Source organism: Symphalangus syndactylus, chromosome 20 (assembly GCF_028878055.3).
Source record: "Symphalangus syndactylus isolate Jambi chromosome 20, NHGRI_mSymSyn1-v2.1_pri, whole genome shotgun sequence".
Classification (NCBI taxonomy): domain Eukaryota; kingdom Metazoa; phylum Chordata; class Mammalia; order Primates; family Hylobatidae; genus Symphalangus; species Symphalangus syndactylus.
The window spans coordinates 58,370,619-58,396,963 of record NC_072442.2 but is presented as its reverse complement, the minus strand read 5'-3'; the positions used below and the strand labels follow the sequence as shown (position 1 = coordinate 58,396,963).

General features: G+C 47.9%; 1 protein-coding gene across 10 annotated transcripts in view; it reads right to left on the bottom strand.

The window, feature by feature from the left end:
- Positions 1-26,345, bottom strand: part of GAS7 (growth arrest specific 7) — a 287,263-nt gene that overhangs the window by 50,056 nt on the left and 210,862 nt on the right. For all 10 annotated transcript variants that reach the window (XM_055256001.2, XM_055256002.2, XM_055256007.2 and 7 more), the window contains exons 3-4: positions 21,175-21,255; positions 9,072-9,157 (exon numbers count right to left, since the gene is read on the bottom strand). In XM_055256001.2, the coding sequence (XP_055111976.1) occupies positions 9,072-9,157; positions 21,175-21,255 (167 nt within the window). The remainder of the gene's footprint in view (positions 1-9,071; positions 9,158-21,174; positions 21,256-26,345) is intronic.

Sequence of the window (26,345 nt, the reverse complement as noted above, 5' to 3'; positions counted from 1 at the left end):
AAACCACCGGCTCGGGGTGGGGGGCACCCTGCCCCTCAGGCCAGCACGACCCTGGACACCTGGCCAAATGACCATATGTAGGTGAAGGCCAGCCTTTGCCTCAGAAGCCCATCAGCAAATTAGGCAAACCAGGGAGCTTGACTATGCCCCTGCTAAGGTCTCATGCCCTTATTCCCATACAGTCTTACTTGGGTTGCTAATTAAAGTCAACTCAGGAAAACTGATATCCTTAAGGTGTCTAGCAAAAATGAACCTTACAGAGCATTAATTTCACAGACAAGAAAATGATTACTAGCCTTGAGACCGTGGCCAGAGACTCTGACTTCTTTGAGCCTCAATTTCTCCATCTGTAAAATGGATGGTTATCACTGGTCCTCAAGCTTCAAGGTGCATCAGAATCAACTGAGGAAAGTGTCCAAAATAGAGTCCCAGCTGCACTCCCAGTTGCTGGGCCTGATCCAGCAGGTCCCAGGTGTCGCCAGCACCTCTGATTTGAGAATCTGTGGACCTCACTCAAAGACACATGGATCTGATCCACACTGTGGTTTCACTGAGGTACCTCTACTCACGGCAACTCCTCTAGCGACCCCAACAGTCTCCTGGCCGACGTCAACTTTATGGCCAACTACAGCTTCCATAGATATTTTTAGTACATCATCTCATCCAGCTGGCCCACCCTATACCTTCCCAAGTTATCAGCTCTGCCAATTTTGGCAACTTGACAAACCTGCCCAGGGAGAAAGGCAGACAGAGGCTACACAGCAGGAGGTACCAGTCACCAAGGAGAAGAGACAGGGATAGGAGTCTCTCTCTCCATAGGTTCATTAATGTACAGACACTAGCCAAGCAAATACATGGCAGGAAGGGGAAAGAGTAGCCTATGGGATGGATTCTGCAGTCTGCAGGAGTCTGTCTTCCTGTCATGGACACATTACCACCATCACCACCATGTTCCCACTGCAGCCCCCCAGAGAGGGGAACCAGCACTCCGACAGCCTTGGCAACAGCCTTCGAGTCTACCTATGGATGCTGATGATGTTGGTGATGAGGGGGCTAAGAGGGGAGAAGCAATGCAAGAGTGACTTCTACTGAGTGCTTGCTTATTACAGCAGGCTCCAGGTTAGCCATCTGACATATTTAATCTCATTTCATCCTTACAACCCCAGCAAGTTAAATGGCATCAACTCCATTTTACAGATCATGAAATTCGGGCTTGCAGAAGTAAAAGTGTCCAGGGTCACAAGGCTAGTAAACAGAGGAGTGGAAATTAGAATCCAAGCCTGCATAACTCTTTCCTCTCTCTTCCACCATCTCTCCACTTTGAGACCTAGACAATATCTTGTTTTCCATGTGTATTTGCAGAAGGGCAAAAAAGATTTCCATCAACCACAAACATATATTTTGGGACTTAACACTGTGTGTAAGTCTCTGTAGAATAAGGCTCAATGCAGAGGTCGTACCTCCTCCCTATAACTTGGCTAGGATAGGAATACAAGTAATGGTATTGAGGGTGGGTGTTCCACGTGTAGGTGTCAGCACCTTCCCTGGTCTCTGCTCTATTAGCAGTGTTTTACTTCAACCACTGAGGGCCAAGGTAGGTCACAGGCAATCTCAGGCTCTGCCTGTGTTGCTGATAACCTGTGCCTACTGCTCTAACGTCATATACACATCACATGCATTTTATACACACACACACACGTATGTGACACGCACACTCTCATAATGCTCCTCTAAAAGGGCCCAGAAGGAAGGACATCTCATCACAGTGACAACACCTACTGGCTAGAAATTGGTTTCCAAATATTACTGGAAGCTCCTTGGTACTAATTTCAAAGGCAAGGTATTTGGAATATCCTATTGTACCAAGAGGTAAGAAAGTATTCAAAGAATAATGGAGAGATAACAAAAGAACATAAACAACTTAAAGGGCTCCCACAGGCCAAATCTGGGACAATTTGAGCAAAAATATGAACGAATGACTGCAACTAACTAACTCACTCCAAAGGGGAAGGGAGAGAACATTCATTTCAGAAGAATGCCAATAAAAAATGTACAAGAAATTGGATGACCACCATTTGCAAACCCCAGTGTCAAAGGGGACTCAGGCCACGATACTCATGGATGCTGAAAGCAGTGGATGGAAAGACTGTCAGGGCACAGGATACTCACAGGGTCTTACACTGGCACCTCACAGATGACTGACAAATTAGAAAGGGAAAATGTACCCCAGCAAAGGAGAAATCTGGCAGTCAGCACCTTAACCGAGAATGCAAACTGAGCCTCATGAGTAGGGTGCCAACCTGGGTGGTTGTGCCTCCAAATGCAGTAAAAGAATTCCACATGCCCTGTCCAGCATTCTTGCCCAAACTCCAGAACCTGAACCTAAGCATAAGAGAACAGTCAGATCAAGAATGCAGGTTATTCTACAAGACACCTGACCTGGACTCCTCAAAAATAAATCATCAAGGTGATGAAAAACAAACAAAAAAAAAAGGTGTAAGGGATTGAGTGTAGAGGCAACGGGACTGAGGCAACAACTTGGATGAAACATTCTATCCATATGACAGAATATTCTTCAACCATAAAAAGGAATGGAATGCTGATCCATGCCACGATGTGAATGAACCTTGGAATTCCAGGTGAAAGAGGCCAGACACAGAAGATCACAGATAGTATGATACCATTTATATGAAATGTCCGGAAGAGGCAAACCCATAGAGACAGAAAGATTAGAGGCTGCCTAAGTCTGCAGGGGATTCCGTTTGGGTTGATGAAAATGTTCTAGAATTGATTTGATGATGGTTGTACAACTTTGTAAATATACTAAAAAACACTGAATTGTACACTTCAAATGGGTGAATTGTATGGGTATGTGAATTACAGCTCAATAAAGCAGTTTTTTTGGGGGGGGTGGGAGAGAGAGAAAAACTAAAGAGACACAGCAACCAGTGTATCTGTGTGTGAACCTGAATGGATCCTGGACTGGGGAGAAAAGCAGCTATAAAAGGGATTTGGGGGCCAGGTGTGGTGGCGCACACCTGTAATCCTAGGCTTTGAGAGGTTGAGGTGGGAGGATCGCTTGAGCCCAGGAGTTCTAGGATTCACGAGCTATAATGGTGTCACTGTACTGTAGCCTGAGGGACAGAACAAGACCCCCCTGGCTCTCTTTTTTCTTTCTGAAAAAAAGGCATTTTTTGAGACAATTGAGGAATCTGGAGTGTATATATTAGGTGGTATTACTGAATTAATGTTTTCTTAAATATGATAATGGTATTATCATTATGTCTTCTTCCTGGAAGATACATTCTGAAATATTTGCATTTAAAACAGTAAGTCAGAAATGTGCCTTAAAATAATCTAGGGGGTGGAGGGCAAGGGGATTAGGGAGAGGGGATGGGAGCACAAATAAAACAAGATTGGCCAAAGGCAGGTAATCGTTGGGCTTAATTAATAGATTTGTGGTACCTCATTATATATTCCCTCTACTTTTGTAAAGGCTTGCAAATACCTATAATAAGAGTATTTGTTTTCAATTTCCTTTGCCTATGATTCCAGAGAACTCTTCCCCTCCATTTATTTTGTAAAGGCCTGCCCAGGGGTCAGAACACCCCACCTGGGCATTTCTGCATCACCCTGAGGCCTGGCAGGGGGTGATACCACACAGGAAGTGCTTGGTAACTGGAGTGGGTCATTCACAAGTGATTCAGCAGGCCCCCCACTCCAAATGTCTTCTCAGCCCATTTCCTTCCCCTGCAAATAATCTGGGTCCCATCCCTTCAGGAGGTGGGATCCTGTACAAAACCCCTCAGTGGCTTCCCAGTGCAGTTAGGGTAACCCCTGAGCTCCTCGTGGCAGGCCTGTGCAGACTACCCCAGCCTCATTTCCCACCCTCCCTATTCCTGCTGATTTAGTAAGCCACAGCCGCACTGGGTCTCTACGGGTAAACACGGTTCCCCCTTGCTGCCTTCAGGCATCCACGATGCTATTCCCTCCCCTGGAAAGCTATTCTTTCCCCACCTCTTTGCCAAGTGAAACCCTTGCTCATCATTCCAGTCCTAGAATAGGCATCTTTTCTTACGGCGTCCATTCCTGACATTTCCAGCACCAGGCTAGGTTCTCACAGCATCCACCACCTCCTCCAGCCCTTATCACCGCTGAAATTGCACCGTTATTTATCTACTCTTTCTCCCACACCAGCCATAAAACTCCATCAAGGCAGGGCTATAGATATCACCTATGTCTCAGTGCCTGACAAAGACTGAAATTACTCAATAAGAACATCTGTTATTGCATTATTGAGGTAGGTAGGAGGTGGTGGAGATTAAACATCTCACCTCTTTCTCCACTTTGAACTCCACGCTCCAATGGGTCCCTTAAGTTTCCAAGCCCTGCGTCCCATTCTCTTTCCTCTCTCCTGTGTCTAGAGGGTCTTCCTGGGAAGTTTGTGAGAAGCCAGAACAACGGAAAGGTGGATCACAAAAAGGCCCAGGCACTGGTGGGCAGGAAGGGAAGGGACCCGCTAGGACACAATTCTGCAAAGGCAGCAAGACTATTAGCCTTCGATCTAGAACTGGAAATACCACTTGACCCAGCAATCCCATTACTGAGTATACCCAAAGGAATATAAGTCACTCTACTATAAAGACATATGCACACATGTTTATTGCTACACTATTTACAACAGCAAAGACTTGAAACCAACCCAAATGCCCATCAGTGATAGACTGGATAAAGAAAATGTGGCATATATACATGATGGAATAGTATGCAGCCATAAAAAAGAATGAGCTCATGTCCTTTGCAGGGACATGAATGAAGCTGGAGGCCATCATTCTCAGCAAACACAGGAACAGAAAACTAAACACCGCATGTTCTCACTCATAAGTGGGAGCTGAACAATGAGAACATATGGACACTGGTAGGGGAACATCACACACCAGGACCTATCGGGGCAGGGGGGATAAGGGGAGGGAGAGCATTAGGACAAATACCTACTGCACGCGGGGCTTAAAACCTAGATGACAGGTTGATACATGCAGCAAACCACCATGGCACATGTATACCTGTGTAACAAACCTGCACGTTCTGCACATGTATCCCAGAACTTAAAGTAAAATAAAAAATAAAAAAAGACGATTCGCCTTTGATCCCTCGCCTCTGCCCCCGAATCAGGTGGGCTGCATTTATCCAGTACCCAGGCCGACTGCCCCAGGGCTGCAGAATTGAAACCCTCCACTGGGTGGCACCAGATCACCACCTCCTGTGCCCACCCATACAGGTCTCCAAGGACTGAGTGAAGGATCGGGGCAGGCACCCTCAGGAACTGTGGGGCACCCACTATCAGTCTTCCCCATGACACAGTATGGTGGAGACACGCTACTGGTGTCCATGGAAAGTCCCTGTCCCCACCCCCCAACATTCTTTATTATTTTTTTTTTTTGGAGACAGAGTCTTGCTCTGTCGCCCAGGCTGGAGTGCAGTGGCGTGATCTCGGCTCACTGCAAGCTCCGCCTCCCGGGTTCATGCCATTCTCCTGCCTCAGCCTCCCAAGTAGCTGGGACTACAGGCGCCCGCCACCACACCCGGCTAATTTTTTGTATTTTTAGTAGAGATGGGGTCTCACAGTGTTAGCCAGGATGGTCTCAATCTCCTGATCTCATGATCCGTCCGCCTCGGCCTCCCAAAGTGCTGGGATTACAGGCGTGAACCACCACGCCCGGCCCCCACCCCCCAAAATTCTAATCTTCCTGATCAGCTTGCTCAAGGAGGGGCAGCTAAGCAGAGGGTGGAGAGATCACAACCGGGTTTTGAGATCTGGGGCTTTCCAGTCCAGGTTTCGTCACTATAACTCAACATGCCACTTTATCCACCCCACACGCTGCATCTCAAGTGTTCCTTTGCTCATTTATTCATTTATTGATGTTTAAGTGTAGTTACCATGAGTGGTAACTGACAGCAGGGAGGGTGAATCTACTCGTCTGCATGCTGGAGTGGGGTCTATACCTGGGGACCCTTTGTTGGTACAGCTGTCTGTAAACACCAAACCTTCTTAACCTATTTCTACGTTTAACTCTTGGCACCTTTTTGGATAACCAGCCTGCAGGTTCACAAACCAGGACAAAAAGTAGTAGCTAGCTGGGCATGGTGGCCCGCGCCTGCAGTCCCAGCTATTCTGGAGGCTGAGGCGGGAGGATTGTTTGAGCCCAGCAGTTCCAAGCTGAGGCCACAGTGATCTGTGATCACCTCTGTGAGCAGTCAGTGCATTCTAGCATGGGCAACACAGGGACACCCTGTTTCCTAATTTTTTTTTAATTTAAAAAAGTAGTAGCTTTTATATCCAAATGTTACCCTTTCACAGCCTAAAAGAATAACATTCTACCTCCCGATCCTGGGACTGGTGAACAACGCACATTCGCCCTCTCCATGTACTGCATGATTTATTTCTGTTACCCTGATGACACCTCAGCTCCCAAGGTTACCGTCCAAAAAGAGTCTGACTCAATCCACCTGTCTTTCGGCAGCCACTATCTACCCGGGCCTGCGTCTCCAGAGCTCGTCTCTCCTGAATTCCCCATACTGGTACCTACTATGTAGCTTTCATTTTTTCAAGTAAAAAATTGTGTCTGTCTTCTATAAAAGTAAAATGTGTTCATTTTAGGAAATTTGAAAAACAGCAAGAAGTGTAAGGAAAATAAAATGACCCATGATCTTAGATCAAAGGTTCTCAACTTCAGCACGATTCATGTTTTCAAGTTGAGCACTTCTTTGTTGTGGTGTCCCATGCCTTGCGAGATACTTAGCATCATCCCTGGTGTCACCCACTAGTTGCCAGTAGCACCCCCTTCCCAGGTGTGACAATCCAAATGTCTCCAGACATTGTCAGATGTCCCCTGATTGATAGCCATGAACTCCGATGCAGACAGAGCCACCATACATTTTCCAGTTTATTTTTCTTCTAGTCCTTCTTCCTAAGTATAGATTCCCTTCTGCCAGATAAGACTGACTATATATGCAATGTGTGTCCTACTTTTTTACTCTATATTATGTTGTGCGTACTTTCCCAAATTATTGCATTTTCTTCAGAAGCATGCTTGCTAATGGCTGCATAATATCACTGGCTAACCTCCAGCGCCATCATCCCTTTTACCCATCCCCTGTTGCAGGACAGTTAGGCTGGGTCTAGTGTTACGGTGCTGTAAATAGTGCGTGAGTGAACAGCCTTGCACATAAATCAGAACCCCTCAAGATTCCCCAAGAACAGACACTAGATGAGAAATCCCTGTGTCGATGGCTTATAATGCACACTGTTAAATCAGCTTCTGAGATATCAGTTATACCAGTGTCCATTCTTTAAAATAGATGAGTAACAACTTCATAGTATTTCAGAAGGGATTATGTTTTATTAGGGAAGAAAGAATGATTTTGAGGATGGGGAGCTGTTTCTCATATTCTTCCTGATGATGCCCTGGGTAACACCAGATTTCTGTCATTGTTGCTGAACCACATCAGAATTTAGGCTGATGTCTTCCAAAACAGCCTCAAATCAGAAGACAAGTAAGTTTCACTTCAGACAGGTTAACAGAATCTGTGTTGAGAAGGTAAGCTGGGAGCTCAGCAGGAAACATACAAAGCCAGGATTGATTCATGATGGGTGACATGAGCAGAGGAGAGAAGGAAACCAACAGGCCAGCCTTGTGCTACTGACTGCTAGTTCACTGCTCAGCAGTGCTCCTCAGACCTACAGCATCAGCATCACCTCAGGGCTGGCTGGAAACCCAGAACCCCAGCCCCCACCCTAGATCTCACGGAATAGAATCTGCATTTTAACAAGAGGCCCAGCTCACTCTAAGTCCATCAAAACATAAGAAGTCCTGACCTACACTGAGGTCCAAATTCTTTTCCAGAGTTAACTGAACTGAATCAAAGCCCAACACTCAGCCTCCTACGAGAACGACTAAATAATGTTCCCCCAAATTAACACTCTTGTCCATGTTAAAGCTGAGCGTCACATTTCAGCTGATTATACTAACAGCCAATGGGTCTCCAGATGTTGCCAAATGTCCCTTGATTGAGAACCATGGTCTCAGATGCAGACAGAACCACCATCAATACTCCGGTTTATTTTTCTTCCAGTCATTTTTCCTTATGTTAAGTATAGTTTTCCTTATTTCAGTGACTGGTACATAGAATCCACTGCATACACAGCTACTGTCATCATCAACATCATCAATATTATCATCATGATCATCATCAATGATCATTATTGTCATCATTTTCATTATCACCCCCAGGGTTCTGGCATTTTAATTTCTGGAAAAGGTTGCTGGAGTTTAGAAGCTTCATTAAGAACATCTTCTTGGTAATTTATGGGTAGACTGACGAAGGCTAGTCCTCAGTTTTTCAGGCACAGCTTAACGCAACTAGAAAAGCCGTAAGCACTGACATCAAGGTCCAGTCTAACCACTGAGTAATCCTGTGAGCCTGCACAGGTCACAAAACTGGGTGGAGCCTTGGTGACCTCATGCATACCTTGAGGTGTTACTGACGCCTAACTCACATGTTTGCATAAGCATCAAGTAGGATGGAGACTGAGAAAACACTTTGGAAATCGTACACATACTCCCATTTCCTTCCATCTCATAGCTGTCTTGATGCTACTTCATCAAATGAGATGATCAAATTTTACTAAATTCCATTCTGGGTAGTCTGTCCGTGGGAGGGGTAGGGTAGAGAAAAGGAAAATTGTCTGGCACATCCATACTCTTAAAGTGGTGAGAAACAAAGGCTTCAGGTATCAGGAATCCAGACCTCTCTGTCCTAATGGTTTCAACCCCATCACCGTCAGCCCCTCCTCCAAACCACCCTCAACTTCTAGAAAACCAACAGACCACAATCAGCCAACCCTCTCCCCATCAGGGAACACTGAAACAACCCAGACACAGCAACCACTTTCTACCTGGGGGCGGAACTGGGCTGCAGCCACCTGGACTCCCATGATGGACTTTGTAATGAAGCCTTCCTGGGCCTGCAGAAGCAGTGACCTCTATACCTCCCTTAACAGGACCCCTTACCTGGGAATCACCGGTGGATTTTCGGACACTCATGTGGGCAGTCTCTGGAAGGTGCGCTGGGGTCCCTGACGCGTGGTATCCATTCACTGCAGGGACAGAGACACGGCTCAGATGCTGTGTGGGCCACAGATGGGCACCCCCGCCTTTCGTCCACTGCAACCCCTTTTCCCACCTCCTTCCTTGGCTCTGAGAGGTCTTGCGTGGCGAAGACCATCCCTCAGGATCTGATCTTATCTGTATCTGCAGAGCTGGAAATGGGTTGAAGGCATCTCTCTAATCCTCAGCACCCAAATTACTGAATTCTTAGGGGACTGAGTTTCTTCTTTAACCCGAGAGCAAAAGGAATGTGCCTAACAGGAGAGGAGGTCACTATGGTCCAGCTGCCATTGCTACAAATAACCACATCAGTTGTAGTCACAAATACCAGTCACGGGTCCAATCTCCCTCCGCAGAGTCGGGGCGGGGGGCTCTCCACCACCTTCCGACAATTTCCCTCATCTTTCTTAGTAACTTCTCCACCCTCAAACTCAGAGCAGCGGAGTGTGAATATACTCGAAAGAGGACTGGATTGACTGGTCACCATGAAATTAGGCTCTGTCAATTAATAGTCAGGTGGTCATATGCACTTCATTCTTGAGTCACTGTTCTCCTAGAATTAAAAATACATCATCTGGCTTGGAGCTGGGGCTCATGTCTGTAATCCCAGAACTTTGTGAGGCCGAGGTGGGCGGATCATCTGAGGTCAGGAGTTTGAGACCAGCCGGGCCAACATGGTGAAACCCTGTCTCTACTAAAAATACAAAAAAATTAGCCAGGCGTGGTGGCAGGCACCTGTAATCCCAGCTGCTCAGGAGGCTGAGACAGGAGAATCGCTTGAACCTGGGAGGCAGAGGTTGCAGTGAGCTGAGACTGCACCATTGCACTCCAGCCTGGGTAACAAGAGCAAAACTCCACCTAAAAAAAAAAAACACACGCAGCCCCTCCTCCAAACCACTGAGGAGGCTCTACCCTTATAACTTTATGTCTCTTGGGGGACACTCACTCATGCTCCCAACACTGCTCTCCAAGGGACAGGGGGAGCCCTGATATGTAGTATTTGTCAATTTCTGTGCCAAAGACACTCCCAGCACGGACTGTTTCAAGCCCCAACGCCACCGCACGCACACTCCTGACGTCACGAATTCACACTGGGACCCACATGATCTCGGTTCCCAGGTGGTACCGCCCTCGTAGGAATATAACTATGTAAGCTTAGATGAGCAGCTTCTCCTCAGTGACCCTCAGCTTCTGTACCTGTAAAATGGGGATAATTCTATGTATTCTCCTGACCTACTTTGTTGGTGTGAGAATCCAACAAAGCGATAATTGCAAAAGTTATAAGTAGTCATAAAGCACTTTGTTTAAAAAAGGGAAGGATGAAAGGCAGGGTGCGGTAGCTCACACCTGTAATCCCAGTACTTTGTGAGGCGGAGGCGGGAGGATCGCTTGAGTCCAGGAGTTCCAGACCAGCCTGGGCAACATAGTGAGACCCCATCTCTTTTTTTAAAAATATAAAAAATTAAAAAAAATTAAAAAGGGAGGAATGGCCAGGGGCAGTGGCTCATGCCTGTTATCCCAGCACTTGGGAAGGCAGAGGGAGGGCTGCTTGAGCCCAGGAGTTTAAGATCAGCCTGGACAACACCGTGAGACCTCATCTCTACAAAATAATTTTTTTTTTAATTAGCTGGGTGTGGTGGCTCGTGTCTGTAGTTCTAGTAACTCGAAAGGCTGAGGTGGGAGGATAGCTTGAGCCTGGGAAGTGGAGGCTGCACTGAACTGTGATTGTGCCACTACACTCCAGCCCACACTTCAGAGTGACACCCTGTCTCAAAAAAGTGGGGGAGCGGAGGCATGCAGAAGGGGAAAGTCATTGCTTTCGTTCCTGAATTGAGTCTGCAGGAACCACAAGCCTGCGTGATCTCAGGAGACCAGGACAATGCACCATCCCCGTGACCCAGGCTTCAAGTAATTGCCAACACGTACATACAGTGCGGGTCAGACTGGAGGAAGATCTATACACTAATGTCCAACTCCTGATTCTTCTAGAGAAAACTCTATAGCGTGGCAGGAAGCACAGGAGAATATGGCTGAAAGTTACCACCAACACCTACTCATTTGGAGCGACCAGGGCTGGAGGCAAGCGTTGGGCAATGGGATGATGACACCCGTTCCACGGAGAACCCGTCTCCTGCTCAGGTGGTGCCCCATTCTCCACCGCTTGCAGCGAACACTCCAGGGCCAAGCAGGGCCACAGGCAGCCGAGTGCCTGTGGGCAGCTGGGCTTCTCCGCCAGCCACAGGGTTTACCCCACATTCCAGAATAAGGTGGTTGCACACATCCCAAGGAAATAGAAAGCTGATCCACAGCAGGCCCCTAGTGCGGTGGAAGCTTGGGGAAGCAACAAGAAACAACAAATCCACCCTGCGAGGCCAACTACAAGCCTGGGCCACACCCACATCCCTCAGGCAGCTGGCCAAGTGCAGATACCATCCACCCGCTACGAAGGCAGCTTAAGAGGAGAGGCCAGGATTCCAACAGCATCAGAGAAAATGCTGAGGGGGCCAAGGAGAATCCACTCCGACTGGCATCAAGCTATGCCAGGAAAGACATGAGCCTGATGATAAATACACCTCACAATGAGGGCATGAGAGTGGAGAAATTTTATCAAATAGCATAGAACCATCTGGATAAAACACAGATGCCGAAAAACGTAAAGACAACAGAAGAAAACCTCAGGACACTGCTTTCAGTTTAGGACTGATGAACAGACAAAAACAAGGAAGATAAAGAAGACCCAAATAATTTAATTTAAAAGGCTGACTGAAATAGATGTAGTAAACATCATATCCTACAAACAAAGATAACATCTTCTGCCAGGAAGCCCTGGAACATTTAAAAACTTGGTCACATTTAAGCCACAAATAAACTGCCAATAAATGGCAAAAGGCATAAAAAACACAGGCCACATTCTTTGACCAGGAAAGCAATAAAAGTAGATATTAATAATGAAAGAATAAATATACAAGATCCCCATCCCCCCAACTCCTAAACACTTAGAAATGTAAGAAACTGCCCTCTTAAATAATGCCAGATCAAAAAGGAATTTAAAACTGTAATTACACAATATTTAGAAAATAATAAAGAAGAAGATATCAAAACAAATGGGATAAAGTCTGAAGTATACTTGGAGGAAAATCCACAGCCTTAATTATTTCATTACCAAACCCAAAGGAACAAAAATAAATGGACTAAACATTCAACTTAAGATTTGAGGAAAAAATTTTAAAGGCCAATAAAATACGCCAAAAGAAAACAGGAGAAAGGAATAGAAAAGTGGTAACAGAAATTAATGAGTCAGGAAACAGAAGACCATTAGCAAACCATGGCTGGTTCTGTGTGTGTGTATCACAACAATAAAAACAGCAGATAAGCCAGGGTAATTTGAGAGGGAAAGAGAACACAAATGTTCAGAACTAGGGATTAGAAAGAAAACAACGGCACAACAAATATAGTAGAAACTTTTTTTTTTTTTTTTTTTTTTGAGATGGAGTCTCGCTCCGTTGCCCAGGCTGGAGTGCAGTGGGCGATCTCGGCTCACTGCGACCTCTGCCTCCTGGGTTCAAGTGATTCTCCTGCCTCAGCCTCCTGAGTAGCTGGGATTATAGGCGCCCGCCACCATGCCTGGCTAATTTTTGTAATTTTAGTGGAGACAGTGTTTCACTATGTTGACCAGGCTGGTCTCGAACTCCTGACCTCAAGTGATCCACCAGCTTCAGCCTTCCAAAGTGCTGGGATTACAGGCATGAGCCACCGCACCATACTCATAGTAGAAACTTTTTAAATGCAAGAACATATGACTTACAATTCTATATCTTCAACACCAAACCTCCCATGAGATTCAAATTATCAAAAGGGTTTCAAGAGATGCCAAAACGAAGTCAAACCTTTGAAAAATGACCTCCCCCAAAAAGGCACTGGAACCAGATGGTTTGATGGGCAAATTCATTCATACAAGAAAGAAATACCCATGCATAGAAACATGTAGCAGGCTTCCAGGTCTATTTTACAAAGTCAACATGACTTTGACCTTAAAATCAAACAATACACAAAGGAACCATGTTTAGTCTGCTGTCGAAAATGAAATGCACAAGTTTTTATCTGAGCAGGTAATAAATCTCTATCTTTGATGATGCTGAGTCCCCATGAACCAAGGTTGTCCCAGCTCCTGAGGAGACCCTGACTCCCTCCCTCCCCAGACCCTCCAAATGCATGCCCAGGTCCTGCCTCTCCTCTGCCCCAGTCTTTCCCCACACTTGCAGCCGCCAGGAACTGTCTAAAGCGGAGACATTTTGCCCCTAATCCAATCCCTTGTTCTCACTTCAGTTCTGGTCTGTCAGCTGATGGCTAATTACTGCTCATGTCAAAACAATTACGAGGAAAGAAAACATAGTTTTCCATTCGACCCTTTCTCCCCACGTAGCAGCTCCCCTTGGACACCCTGTCCAGCTGCGTTATCACTTGAAGTCTCCCAGGCACATTCAGAACATGTCTCAGTGGAGATCTAGACAGTTATAGCCCATGAGATCCCGGCAACCCTCACCCACGGCATTCCTCATTGCCATTCCCTGTCCTCGGGGCTCCCAGCTCACCCAGGGTCAGCCACAAAACAAATGAGGCAAGAAGTGGGTGCTTCTGGGGCCTCCAACCTCTGGGGGAGGAAAAATGAAATTGGTCAAGGATCACTCATAAAGGGAACATAATTCAGTCTGGAGATACGAGGAAAAAAAAAGGCAAATGTCACACTCAGCTGTTTTTAAGATTTTTAAAAAGGGAACTAAAAGCTCCATCTAGTTAGTAACCTTAGCAGCTTCAAATATAAATAATACACACAGGCACCCATATACTTCATTTCCCTTATAGGCAGTTAAGCAACTTGAGAGGGCTCAGGAGGTGTCTAATGAGAGGAGGGGACAGACATTTGGGTAGAAAAGAGGAGAGGGAGGTCTGGGTAGGGAGAAGTCAACAGAAACAGAGAAGGAAGGAAAATATGAAAAGTTATAGAGAAAGGCCAAGCAACAAAGAAGCACCAGCAGCTCTGCCACCCAGGGCGCACCCCCACCCGCAGCTTGGCTCCATGTCTCAGTACCGATCCCTGATGGAAAAAGTCGCATCCTCGGAGCCCTACTCTCCAGGTTCCTGTTCCCTGAGGAACCCAACAGAACATAAGAAAATCAGCCATGAACACTCTCTTATTGTATCTCCTGTAGGTCTGGCCTAATTTCTCCTCTCTCTGAAATAAACGTAGTAATTTCATTCCTCAAAGTTAGGAAACCTGGTGACCGGGCGCGGTGGCTCACGCCTGAAATCCCAGCACTTTGGGAGGCTGAGAGGAGGGCAGATCACTTGAGGTCAGGAGTTCGTGACCAGCCTGACTAACATGGTGAAACCCCGTCTCTACTAAAATACAAAAAGTTAGCCAGGGGTGGTGGCGCATGCCTGTAATCCAGCTACTTGGGAGGCTGAGGCAGGAGAATTGCTTGAACCCAGGAGGTGGAGGTTGCAGTGAGCCGAGATCGTGGCATTGCACTCCAGCCTGGGCAACAAGTGCGAAACTCTGTCTCCAAAACAAACAAACAAAAAAAAAACAAAGTTAAGGAACCCGGGAGTGCTGAAGCCCTGGTTCTTGAAATCCTCGCTTCCCTCTTTTCCTCTTCCCCTCTCTTCTTCCCTCCTTTCCCCTCCTGCTTCCTTTTTTCCTTCCTCCCTTCCTTCTACCCATCCTCCTTCCCTCCTTCTTTCTCACCCCCCCTTTTTCCTTCCAGCCATTCTCCTTCCCCATCTATCACATATTAAACATAGTACAGCCTAATATTTCCCCAGGTGTGTTAAACAGGATAGCAATTCTGCCAGATGTGTATTGTAAGTGTTATGCAGTGACAGTAAAGGGTCAGTGTTATAGTCCAAAGAATTTAGGACAAATACCCCATTATTCAGATTGAGTTTATTTACAGTAGGCCTTTTAGAACATGCTGACATGCGATGAAATCTCAAACAAGGGAACAGCATGTAACATCCTTCCACGCACACAGGTGCAGAACCCGTTGAGGGAAATACAGCAAGGCTACCGTGAAATCCACTTTGGGACACACAGTCATGGCCATAGAATGCAAGGTTTGAAGTGGGGCAGTTCCGTGCTTATCCGGTCTGATGACATAGGGCACAATTACGGCTTCCTTCCTCCCACCACACTCTGGAAGGCCTCGCAGGTTCCTTGGTCACCATGCTCACCTTTCTCAGGAGGATCCACTGTCTACCACGGCCCATTTAGGGGAGCAGTTTTACATAAATACCTTTCTGTTCCAGAAATTTCTCTCTGGCCACCTGGTCCTCACTGTCTCTCCTGGTTGTCTAAGGTGTGAACTGCGTTCCCAAAGACAGAACTGATAAAAGATTTTCCCACATGGTTGTGAACAGTTAAACACCCGTGGCTGCTTTCCACGACATCAGAGGTTAAACGGGCCTTTGTAAGGTCCCAGGAGCCTCGGCCAGCAACAACACTGCTTCTAGGGGAACATGCACTTCTTCCAACAGAGGGTGTCATGGCCTTCCCTGGAGTCAGTGGTGAGGTCTAAGTCAGAGTGCTGGGGAAGCTGCTTTGAACCTGAGACTGGCTAATTCCGCAAGAAGCGAGGGTCTTCCTTCGCTCCTGCAGGGGAGAAGAGAGCTGTTCCAGGCTTCCTGATCTGGAGAAGAAGGTGTGGGCGAGGGTGAGGCTCCGGGTTCCGGAGCCTCCTCCCCAGAGAGCCCCTGCTCAGAGGAAGCACAGCTGCCTCCCTAACCATACCCCTGGCCGGCTCCTCAGGCTCAAAGGAAGGTCCTCCTTGCCCTTCAGCCTCTGCAAAGGCACTCGCTCTCTCCCCTTTAATCTAGGTTCCCTGAGGCTACTGGAGGCCTAAGGATGATCCCTCAGTGGGCTGAAGCCCCAAGGCTGAGCAAAGCCAGATCCTGAACCCATGTTTCCTGAAACACTCCCGCAACCACCCACCAGGACAACCTCAATAAATAATAGAATTCTTTTATCGTTAAGAAAAACATGTAAGTTGAATGCACATCCCAGGCCCAGAGGCTCAGAAAGGAATTCACTTTCCGCATTTGCACTGTTGACACAAAAGCCACAGATGCCTATTTGAATTTAAACAAATCAAATTAAAATAAAATCTAAATGCAATATGATTTCCAGGACTGGATCCAAGAACAGAAAAAGGACATGAATGGAAAAACTCACGACATCTGAATAAAGTCTAACATTCAGTTACTCGTAATGCACGATGTCAATTTCATGGTTTTGACAAATGTACTGTGGTTCTGTAAGATGTCAACCGGGGGAACTGAGTCAAGAAGGCACAGGAACTTACTGTCTTTATAGCTTTTCTGTAAATTAAAAATTGTTCCCCAAATTTTAAAAAGTTACTACATTAAATGAAAATTTCAGCTCCTTGGGCATACCAGCCACATTCAAGTACTCCATAGTGACATGTGGCTAGTGGCTACCATATTGGAAGGCACAGAGAAAGAATGCTTATACTGCCACAGAGCGTTCTACTAGACAACACTGCCCTGTACTGTCTTCATTCTACGCAGTGACTCGTACATGAAACTCCCAGCATCTCCCTTTTCACTCATTTTCTTTCCCTTTGCCTGTTATTATTTCTCTCTACAAATTGGTATTTCCACACTGCACGTTAAGCCCAGCCCAAAGAGGATTTTTCATATTTGCAGCAGTTACTGAATGGTGTCTTAGGTGTTCTGTTTTGGTTTAAACTTTACTTCTTACTCATGCGGGTCTCACCCAGAAAGCCTGGCATTAAACACCTCTAGTAAAGCTACTGAATAAACACAGCTTCCATAACTCTGGTGATATTAAAGGATGGAATGCAGGCAAAGTCCCCAGCCTAGGGCTGATTCTAAGTAGCACCCAACATTCAAAGACTGCAGTCTAGTTTGTATGGGGGGTGGGGGTGGGGGTGGGGGTGAGGACTCTGGGCATGTTTCTAGAACTCTCTTCCCAGCTGGCAACCTGGCTGCCTCTGCTTACCAGTATCCAACAAACCTGCACTAATAAGAATGAACCAGCTCTGTGTGTGGCCCTTCAAACTCTCTCTAGAAGTTAACAAAGCTACAACACAAAAGTAAAACTGGCTGGGCATGGTGGCTCATGCCTGTAACCCCAGCACTTTGGGAGGCTGAGGCTGGAGGATCACTTGAGTCTAGGAGTTTGAAACCAGCCTGGGCAATATAGTGAGACCTTGTCTCTTTGAAAAATCCTTTAAAAATTAGCTGGGCAAGGTGGCACGTGCCTATAGTCCCAGCTAATCGGGAGGCTGAGGTGGGGGGATCACTTGAGCCCAGGAGGTCAAGCCTGCAGTGAGCCATGATCACACCACTGCACTCCAGCCTGGGCAACAGAGCAAGACTCCAGCTCAAACAAACGAAATAATCCAAAAGCATGCATGGATGGGCAGGGCCTCGTTTGATCTCTCTCCAGGCCCTCAAGTTTATGAATGGGGAAAGTGAGGCCTGGCAAGGAGAAACATGCCCCAAGGCCCCAGTTTAACAAATTGTAATTTCACAAATCTAGGATGCCAGTGATTGAGGCCAGAAGTAGCTCATGTCTGTAATTTGGGTGATTTTGGGAGGATCACTTGAGCCCAGGAGTTCAAAACCAGTCTGAACAATATGGTGAAACAGTTTCTACAAAAAAAAATAAAATAAAAAATAAGAAAGTTAGCTGGATGTGGCAACACATGCCTGTAGCTCCAGCTACTTGGGAGGCTGAGGCAGGAGGACTACTTGCGGCCTGGAGGAGGAGGCTGCAGTGAGCTATGATCATGACTCTGTATTCCAGCCTGAGTAACACAGCAAGACCATGTCTCTAATAAACTAGTATATACTATTGATTGTAAGATGCATCTGACTTACAAGATATTAATATGTCAGGGGAAAATATATGTCTTAGAATCAATGACACAGGACTCTTCATGCTGACGTAGGGAGCTGCTGCTTCTTGCTTCAATGGGCCATGGTCTGGGAACCCTTGAGCTGTGCTGAACTGATGCTCTGGGTCACTCTAGAACTGAGCTTCTCCACCTCGGCACTAGGAAACATTTAGGGCCGGGTGATTCTTTGTTGTGAAGGCTTGCCTGTGCATTGTGGGATGTTCAGCAGCATCCCTGGCTTCTACCCACTAAATGCCTGTAGCGCCTCCCCCTGGTGCTGGCAATCAAAAATATCACCAGACCTTGCCGAATGTCCCCTGGTAGGCAAAATCACCCAATAGAGGGAGGAAAGCTTAACACATATGTGGTATGTTGCAAACAAACAAAGCACAAAAGAACTGAGTTAAATAGGTTTCTTCATTTCAGGCCTTCCTGCAGTCTTTAGAATGCTAATGTGCCTGTCCTTCTTCATCCTCCTTCATGGAGCACAGATAGATCTGGCATCCCAAGGATTCCACCTTACGAAATACTACCCCAGCACCCTGGGGTGGGGGCAGAGAGGGACAGGAGTTGTCAACACACTCAGTCTAGCCTTGGCCATGCTGGCAATTCTCATCTCTATATCTGACCTTCTCCACCCATCTCTCTACCTTTCTTAGCCCCCTTTAGGGGCCTAGCACACAGTGCAGTGCTGAACAGAGAGAGGCTCTTGAAATGCTTGTAGGGTAAAGAAGGGAGCCTGTTAAACCCAGGCCTCTAAGCCAGGGACCGGAGGCAGCTCCTATGAGCCCCCCTTCTGCAGGACAGCCCCCATCAACAGCAGAGAGGACAAGATGCTGCCTCTGGAGGGTGCCAGGAGAGCAGGCTTTGGAGAAGTGACACCATCACTCAAAGGGCAAGTCTCGACCAGCCCCACCAACGGGGCAGGCTGTGAGTCACACCTGCCGTCTCTACACGTCCAAGCCTCCCTCTGCTGGCCTCCCTGTCCTGTCCTCCTTCACCGACCACTCTGGCTGGAAAAGACAGCTGGGTTTCCTTTTTAGTGTCTGGCTGGCATGGAGTCAGCCAGGAAAAAGGACACACCTTGCGTCATTCACACTGGCATTTTGATTGTTAAAACACACACACACACACACACACACACAAACAAGAAGAGTGAAAGAGAAGCCAGTGGGCTCAGAACTGCCTGCTGTCATGCGGCAGCTACAGCATGAAAGGGCCCATTTCTGGGGACTTGGTCTGAGACAGCAGCACTCCCCATCTCCCTAGGAAATCCGTCACAGCTGCCCCATGTCCCTCCCCCACAGGGGGTTCCTTTCTTAATTTTTTAAAAATTTAAGTAATAATATAAATATAAATAAAATGCTTTTGAAAACCTAAAGTAATTTTTGATAGAAAACACCCACCTTCCTATCACCTCTCCCACGCCTCGGCTGATTTTCTAGAGGTAATATTTTCCCATCATTTCCAGTTTTGAGCTCCTCTGCTGGCACCTGTCATATGCCTAAGCAATACGCTTTGAATGTGCACTTTCCTGTCTTCAGGTCTCAATGCCAGACAATATCCAAAGACTCCCTGCTCTGAAAGGTGAGGATCTGGTCACTCGTATTGTGTCCTGCCTCCCTCTTCCTATCCAGTATTCCAGAGTCCTGTGATTACCTTTGGTCCTTCCTGTGGTTCCCTGTGCTGCTTCAGGTAAACTATTTAGACCAGGGATTACTTTGTCTTCCGAGAACTTTACGCAGGCTCTCACCTCCCTTCCACAGAAGCTGAGGATGTCATGCTCAAGGCATTGAAAGATTAAATTCCCAGCCCCAACCACAACTTTGATTTTCATGCGTTGCTGCCAGATTGACTCTTGAAGTCGAAAAACAACAAGTGTGCTTCACACACCATAGGATGGTGGAGACACAGGTGAATTAGCTCAACGCGGAAGCCAGGCTCTGGGGACTGAAGACACCACAAAAGAAACAAAGTCCCCACCCACAGGGAGTTTACAGTCTAGCATGGGAGAGTGAAGATCAACTAGGAACAGGATGCTGGGGACATTAAAACAGCATGCGGCTGAGATCTAAAGTGACTGGGTGAGGGCTCTAAATTGAGTGGTCAGGGAAGGCTTCTTGGAGGAGGTGACATTTTTAAAAGCTACATGAAAGCAGATGTCGTTCTCCCTGCTGATGGGTCCCATAACCTGCCTTCCAGAATCTCTGACCTAGTTGTCTCCCAAGAGGCCCCTGGACAGACCTTCCACCTATTACAGGAATGTCCATTTCAGCCGGGCGCAGCGGCTCACACCTCTAATCCCAGCACTTCGAGAGGCCAAAACGGGTGGGTCACTTGAGGCTAGGAGCTCAAGACCACCCTGGCCAACATGGCGAAACCCCATCTCTACTAAAAATACAAAAATTAGCCATGCTTGGTGGTGTGCACCTGTAATCGCAGCTATTCGGGAGGCTGAGGAACAAGAAACGCTTGAACCCAGGAGGGAGAGGTTGCAGTGAGCCGAGACTGCACCACTGCACTCCAGCCTGGGTGACAGAATGAGACCCTGTTTCAAAATAAAAACAAACGAACAAAAAAGAATGTCCATCTCAACTGCCTCTGCTTGATTACCTTTGCAGATGGGGAACTCACACCTTCAAAAGGTCTCCCTCACACTGTTTCAGGTGTTTTATTTGAAAGCTGCCTTATAAACATCTGCCTCCTTTTAGCTTCTTCTCTGTGATGTCCACAAGAGCCACATAGAACAGTTCTGTCCACATTTCAAGTCTTCCTGCCCCTGACAGACAGGAAAGAGCTCTGACATCTCACCTCCCCCAGTCATCTCCTCCCGCTAAGCACCCGAGGAGGAGTGTGCAGGAGGCCACCAGAGCTGCTGCTGGCACTGCCAGGGAGACACCAACCTGTCTGGCAGCAGACCTAAGGGGCCCCCCCACCACCAGGCCCGACCCCTCCATGGGTTTGCTACCTCAGCCAGGTTTAAGACCCAGGACCCATAGTCTCAGCCTCTCCACTGAATGTGGTGTCAGGGCCCTCCCAGTTGCCCCAAAGCAGATAGCAGACATTACCTGTTGGAGGCAGAGAGCTCCTGTGAGAGCCAGGGCTGGCTGGAATCCCAGGAGAACTGCTGGGACGTTCCCAGGTGGTCTCTGGTGAAAGAAGAACAAAGAAAATTACTTAGAGAATGTCACAGGGCAGAACCTGAGTTTCACAGAGCAGAAGGAGATGCTCAGAGCTGGAGAAAAATAGAAACAGCCAATCGCCCTCCTCCCCAACCCTGGCCAGACAGGACCCTGCTTTCTGCTCCCATATCCATCCATCTCCCTTCCTGCCCCCTGCCCCCTACCACCATCCCATGACCACAGAGCTTCTTTTTGCTGGGGGCCCTTCTCGATGAGGCTGGGGCCAGAAGGAGATGGACTTCCTGTTGAGATGTCAAGATCCTCTGAAACATCCTCTGCCCCAACCTGCCTCTTCATTCACCCCCACTTTGTCTCGGGACTCTAGACTCTTCTCCTGGAACCCTGAAGTTGCCAACTAGGTATTTCTCCCCGAATGTCCACCATTACCTGACACTCCAAAGCACAGAGGTGCAGGGGCCTGTAAAGAGACAGGGGCCCTCTGCCACCTGGGGTGACTTCAAGTTTCTTCCTGATTTCGCAGTTCTGTCTCATTTGAGCTGTAACTGCTGAATTTGCCTGGTCACCTCTCCCTCTTCCAATGCCCTGCTACAGGCTCTAATCAGAAATAAAACTGGCTGGGCACAGTGGCTCACACCTGTAATCCCAGCACTTTGGGAGGCCTAGGTGGGCAGATCACTGGAGGTCAGGAGTTCGAGACCAGCCTGGCCAACATGGTGAAACCTTACCTCTACTAAAAATACAAAAATTAGCCAGGCGTGGTGGCACGTGCCTGTGGTTCCAGCTACTCAGGAGGCTGAGGCAGGAGAACCCTTGAACCTGGGAGGCAGAGGTTGCAGTGAGCTGAGACCATGCCACTGCACTCCAGCCTGGGAGACAGAATGACACTCTACCTCAAAAAAAAAAAAAAAAAAAAAAAAAGAAGAAGAAAAAGAAAGAAAGAAAAGAAAGAGAAAAAGAGAAAACTAATACTGCAGCTACAGTGTTGTCCCCCAAACACTACTTTACCCATTTCACTGCCGTGAGCAGAGGCTTCTTATGAAGTTATCTAGTGATAAAAATAATACTTGCTCATTACAATTTGATAATGCAAGAAAATACACAAAAATAAATATCACCCATCATCCCACCATTCAGAGGTCATCACCATCAACATTTTGGTATCCATATGTTGATTTGTTTTCTAAGCATATGTTCCTCTTTAAAATAAGACAAAATCAAACTGTAGATTCTTTTTATGTATCAATTGTTGTGAATATCTTTCCAAAATCTGTCTAGGCGCAGTGGCTCACGCCTGTAATCACAATACTTTGGGAGGCTGAGGTGGGTGAATTGCTTAAACTCAGGAGTTTAAGACCAGCCTGGGCAACATGGTGAAACCCCATCTCTACCAAAAATACAAAAATTAGCCAGGTGTGGTAGCACATGCCTGTGGTCCCAGCTACTCGGGAGGCTGAGCTGGGAGGATTACTGGAGCCCAGGAAGTCGAGGCTGCAGTGAGCCATGATGGTGCCACCACACTCCAGCCTGGGTGACAGAGCAAGACACCTGTCTCAAAAAATAAAAACAGGCCAGGCGCGGTGGCTCACGTCTGTAATCCCAGCAATTTGGGAGGCCGAGGTGGGTGGATCACTTGAGGTCAGGGGTTCGAGACCACCCTGCCCAACATGGTGAAACCCGATCTCCACTAAAAATCACAAAAATTAGCTGGGCGTGATGGTGCGTGCCTGTAATCTCAGCTACTCAGAAGGCTGAAGCACGAGAATCGCTTGGACCCAGGAGGTGGAGGTTGCAGTGAGCTGAGACCATGCCACTGCACTTCAGCCTGGGTGACAGAGTGAGACTCCATCTCAAAAATAAATACATAAAAATAAATTTTAAAATCTTTTCAAAATCATTGAAGGGGGCTGTATAGCAAAGTGGTTAGGCTCTGTTTAGTGCGGTGATTCTAGAGCCAGACTGCCTGGGTTTGAATCCAGCTCTGCCTCTCACCACCACTATCCTTGGCCAAGCTACTTATTCTCCGTGCCTCAGTTTCCTCCTACGTAAAATGATTTCAATAAGGTATCCACCCAAGGGAGATACTGTATTAATACCAAAGGCCCACATACATGCCTTTAGCGCTAAGCCATTTTTAAAGTTAGTCCGACATGAGGATATAACATTAGTTAAAAATTCCATTACTGAAAATTCAATTGTTTGAAACAATAAAAACAAAACTGGGTTCTTGACTCAACTTTGCTCCTAAACTACCGTGCAGCCCTAGGCAAATCGCACCACCCCTCTGGTCCTCTGATGCTTCATCCAAAATAAAGAGGTTCGGCTACTTGGTCTCGTCGGCTCCAGTACTCCCGCGCTCTCTAGCTGTGATTGATGGTCTTAAGGCCCGTGGTTTGGGTTTCAGGAAGGGTGAACCTGGACTCCAGGGGCAGGCATAACAGGGGTAATATGGTCCCTTCATGTCTTAAGGGAGAGAGAGAAAACAGAATTGAGGGTGATCTGGAAAGCAGCGAGGGTGTGAACATAAACAAGAGAGTAGTAGGGTCTTTTAGGAGTGACAAGGAGAGAGGCTGCCAGCAGGCTTAGGAGCTTCCCCAAGGCGTGCACTGGCTGGCAAGGGCAGGAAGCCTCGGAGAACTTACTTCAGAGACCACTGCCCTGCTTGGGGCCCAAGACATAAGCCATTCACAAGCTGAGTGACCTCTGGAATCACCTGAACTCTATATTTTGTTTTTCTCAACTATAAAATGGGGATGAAAACGGTACCTAAGTAGGCTGGGAAAGAGCACTAATTGGGTTCACCTGTACAAAGCACTTAGGATAACATCGGGCACACGGTATGTGCTTTCTCAGCACTAAATAAAACAGAGAGATAAGCCCGGTGGAGCTTAGATGAGTAAAAGCAGTGAGGTGGGCATCCCCAGGAGGCAGATGCACCATCCAGCCTCAGGCTCCTTCCTAGGGAGGCTTCTCTTCTCTCCTGCCCGTTGAATTGGCCCTGCCTGGAGGCCGCACTGTTGCCTTCACATCCACAGAGTCAAGACTGGGCTCCCTTCTCCACCCTCTCCTCCTGGGTCTCCTGGGTTGCTTGGCCCCTAGACACCCAGGGACAGGGCTCACTCACCATCACCAGCTCCACCCTGTGTCCCATCCCTCATATCTAACTGGTTCCCAGGGCCTGGAGATGCCCCTCCATCACGTTCCTCTCCTCTTCTCCATGTCACTGCAGAGCGAGTCTCCCTGCCTTTTGAAATCCGCCCACTCACAGCTAGTGGATCACTCACCCTGAAGCCCAGCTTTCGCCGGAGGTCGCTCCACAGCGAGAACCCCTGGCTAGCTCCTTTCCAACATGGCACACTGAATCAATCCCGAAGTCCACTGCCCTCCTGGCAAAGTGCTCCAGGATCCCAACCCTGACTGCATCCAGACTGACATCCCACTGGCTTCACTTCGGGCCCAGTTAACTTGCCTCGCCGATCTCTAAATACGCCTTTCCCGTATTGTTCACTCACACCCGCCGCCTCCTGCTCCCCATCCCTGGATGTCACAACCTTGTTCACTCATCAAGTCTCAACGAAAATGTCTCTTCCACCATGCAGCCTACCAAGATTGCTCTTCTTCCCTGCAAAGAGTTCTTCCCCAGACTCTCTAGAGTGGGTGCTGTAGTGCACCACCCAAATCTCTCTAGCTGCAGAGGCTCATAGCTGAGTCCCTCTCAGGGAACTGCCCTTAGCCAAAGAGAGCTGCCGTGCCCACGGCTATGCCTAGGGTAGGGGTGCAGGGTGCACATCGAATGACTGGGGAGAGAGGGGATCAACGGCCCACCAATTCCCTTGTCTCAAATCAAACAATTCTGAAGGCCCCTCCCAGCTCAGAGCTCCCCATGGTGTTGCCAAGGCCTCTTTGGTGGCCGCATTGCAATGCTGCTTCCTTCCTTCCCGACGGGTTGCTCCCAGGAGCACACACCCTACTGAAACTCCTGCACACAAATCTGCCTCAAGTCTTTTTGAGAACGTGACCTACGTCCTGCAACACACACATTCCATCCAGCTTTTTTCTAGGAAATCAGCACTTTATCCATTCCTCAGACAGCTCAGATCCTAACCTTGACACCTTTTCTCCCTGAGGGCCGAAGCCATGGCCAGTTCGCCCTCTCAAATACAGCACCTGGCCTGAAGGATGCAAGGACAGATAGGCCAACAGCAAAATGGACATTGTGACAGCACAAGACAGATTCCCACCTGATGTTCCCTTCAGCTCTCCAGGAATAAACAGCAGCAAAAGGTCCCGGAAAACTTTCCCTTTGTGCTGCTGCCACCACCCCTTTGATGGCTGACACCATCGACCTTATTTTAAAAGTAAGTCCCACCAGCTCATGTGCAGACACCACCTTTGATCTTCTGGTTGGAGCAGAGGTTCACAATTCATGCACTGACTACTCCTTCCATCCTTGCACCCATTCATCCATCGCTGTTTGCCTACTACCTGCGAGCCACCACCAACCACTGCGGACCCAAAATAATATCTGGACTATTGGGCAGAGAAGCTGCTGGTCCCTGTTCCTCTCCCCATCCCGCATCCTTGAGCCCTCCTGTGAAGGGAACTACAAGCAGCAGCGGCAGCCAGGACGGCAGCCAGTAGCTCCGGGGGTTGTAGAAGGAGGCTCTGAAACCCTAGGTGGATGCTGGCCTGCAGTCTGAATGCTGCTGTCCATGTGGGGACCCGATGGGAGGCCCCTTTTCCTGCCCTCACTGGCCTAGTCACTCCCAGACCCCCCATAAGCTGGAGTCTCCGTAAGTGCCATATCCCTCCACTCTAACCTCCAAATGGGCCCCATCAGGGATGATGCAGCTGCCTAAAGGATTCAGCCGAGTCCATCTCCTTGTCTTGGCGAGATCTGACCAACCCAAAACACAAAGACACTGTAAGCCTGGGGCAGGGATGGAGCTGAGCCAGGCCAGGCCAGGCAGACATCTGGAGAGAGCCACTGGGGCTCTGGCTGGGTGACCTCACCAGCAACAGGACAAGTCACCCCAGATGACCATACCGCCCACAGGGAGGGAGCCGTGTCCAGGTCTTTTCCAATACAAGACTCCCTA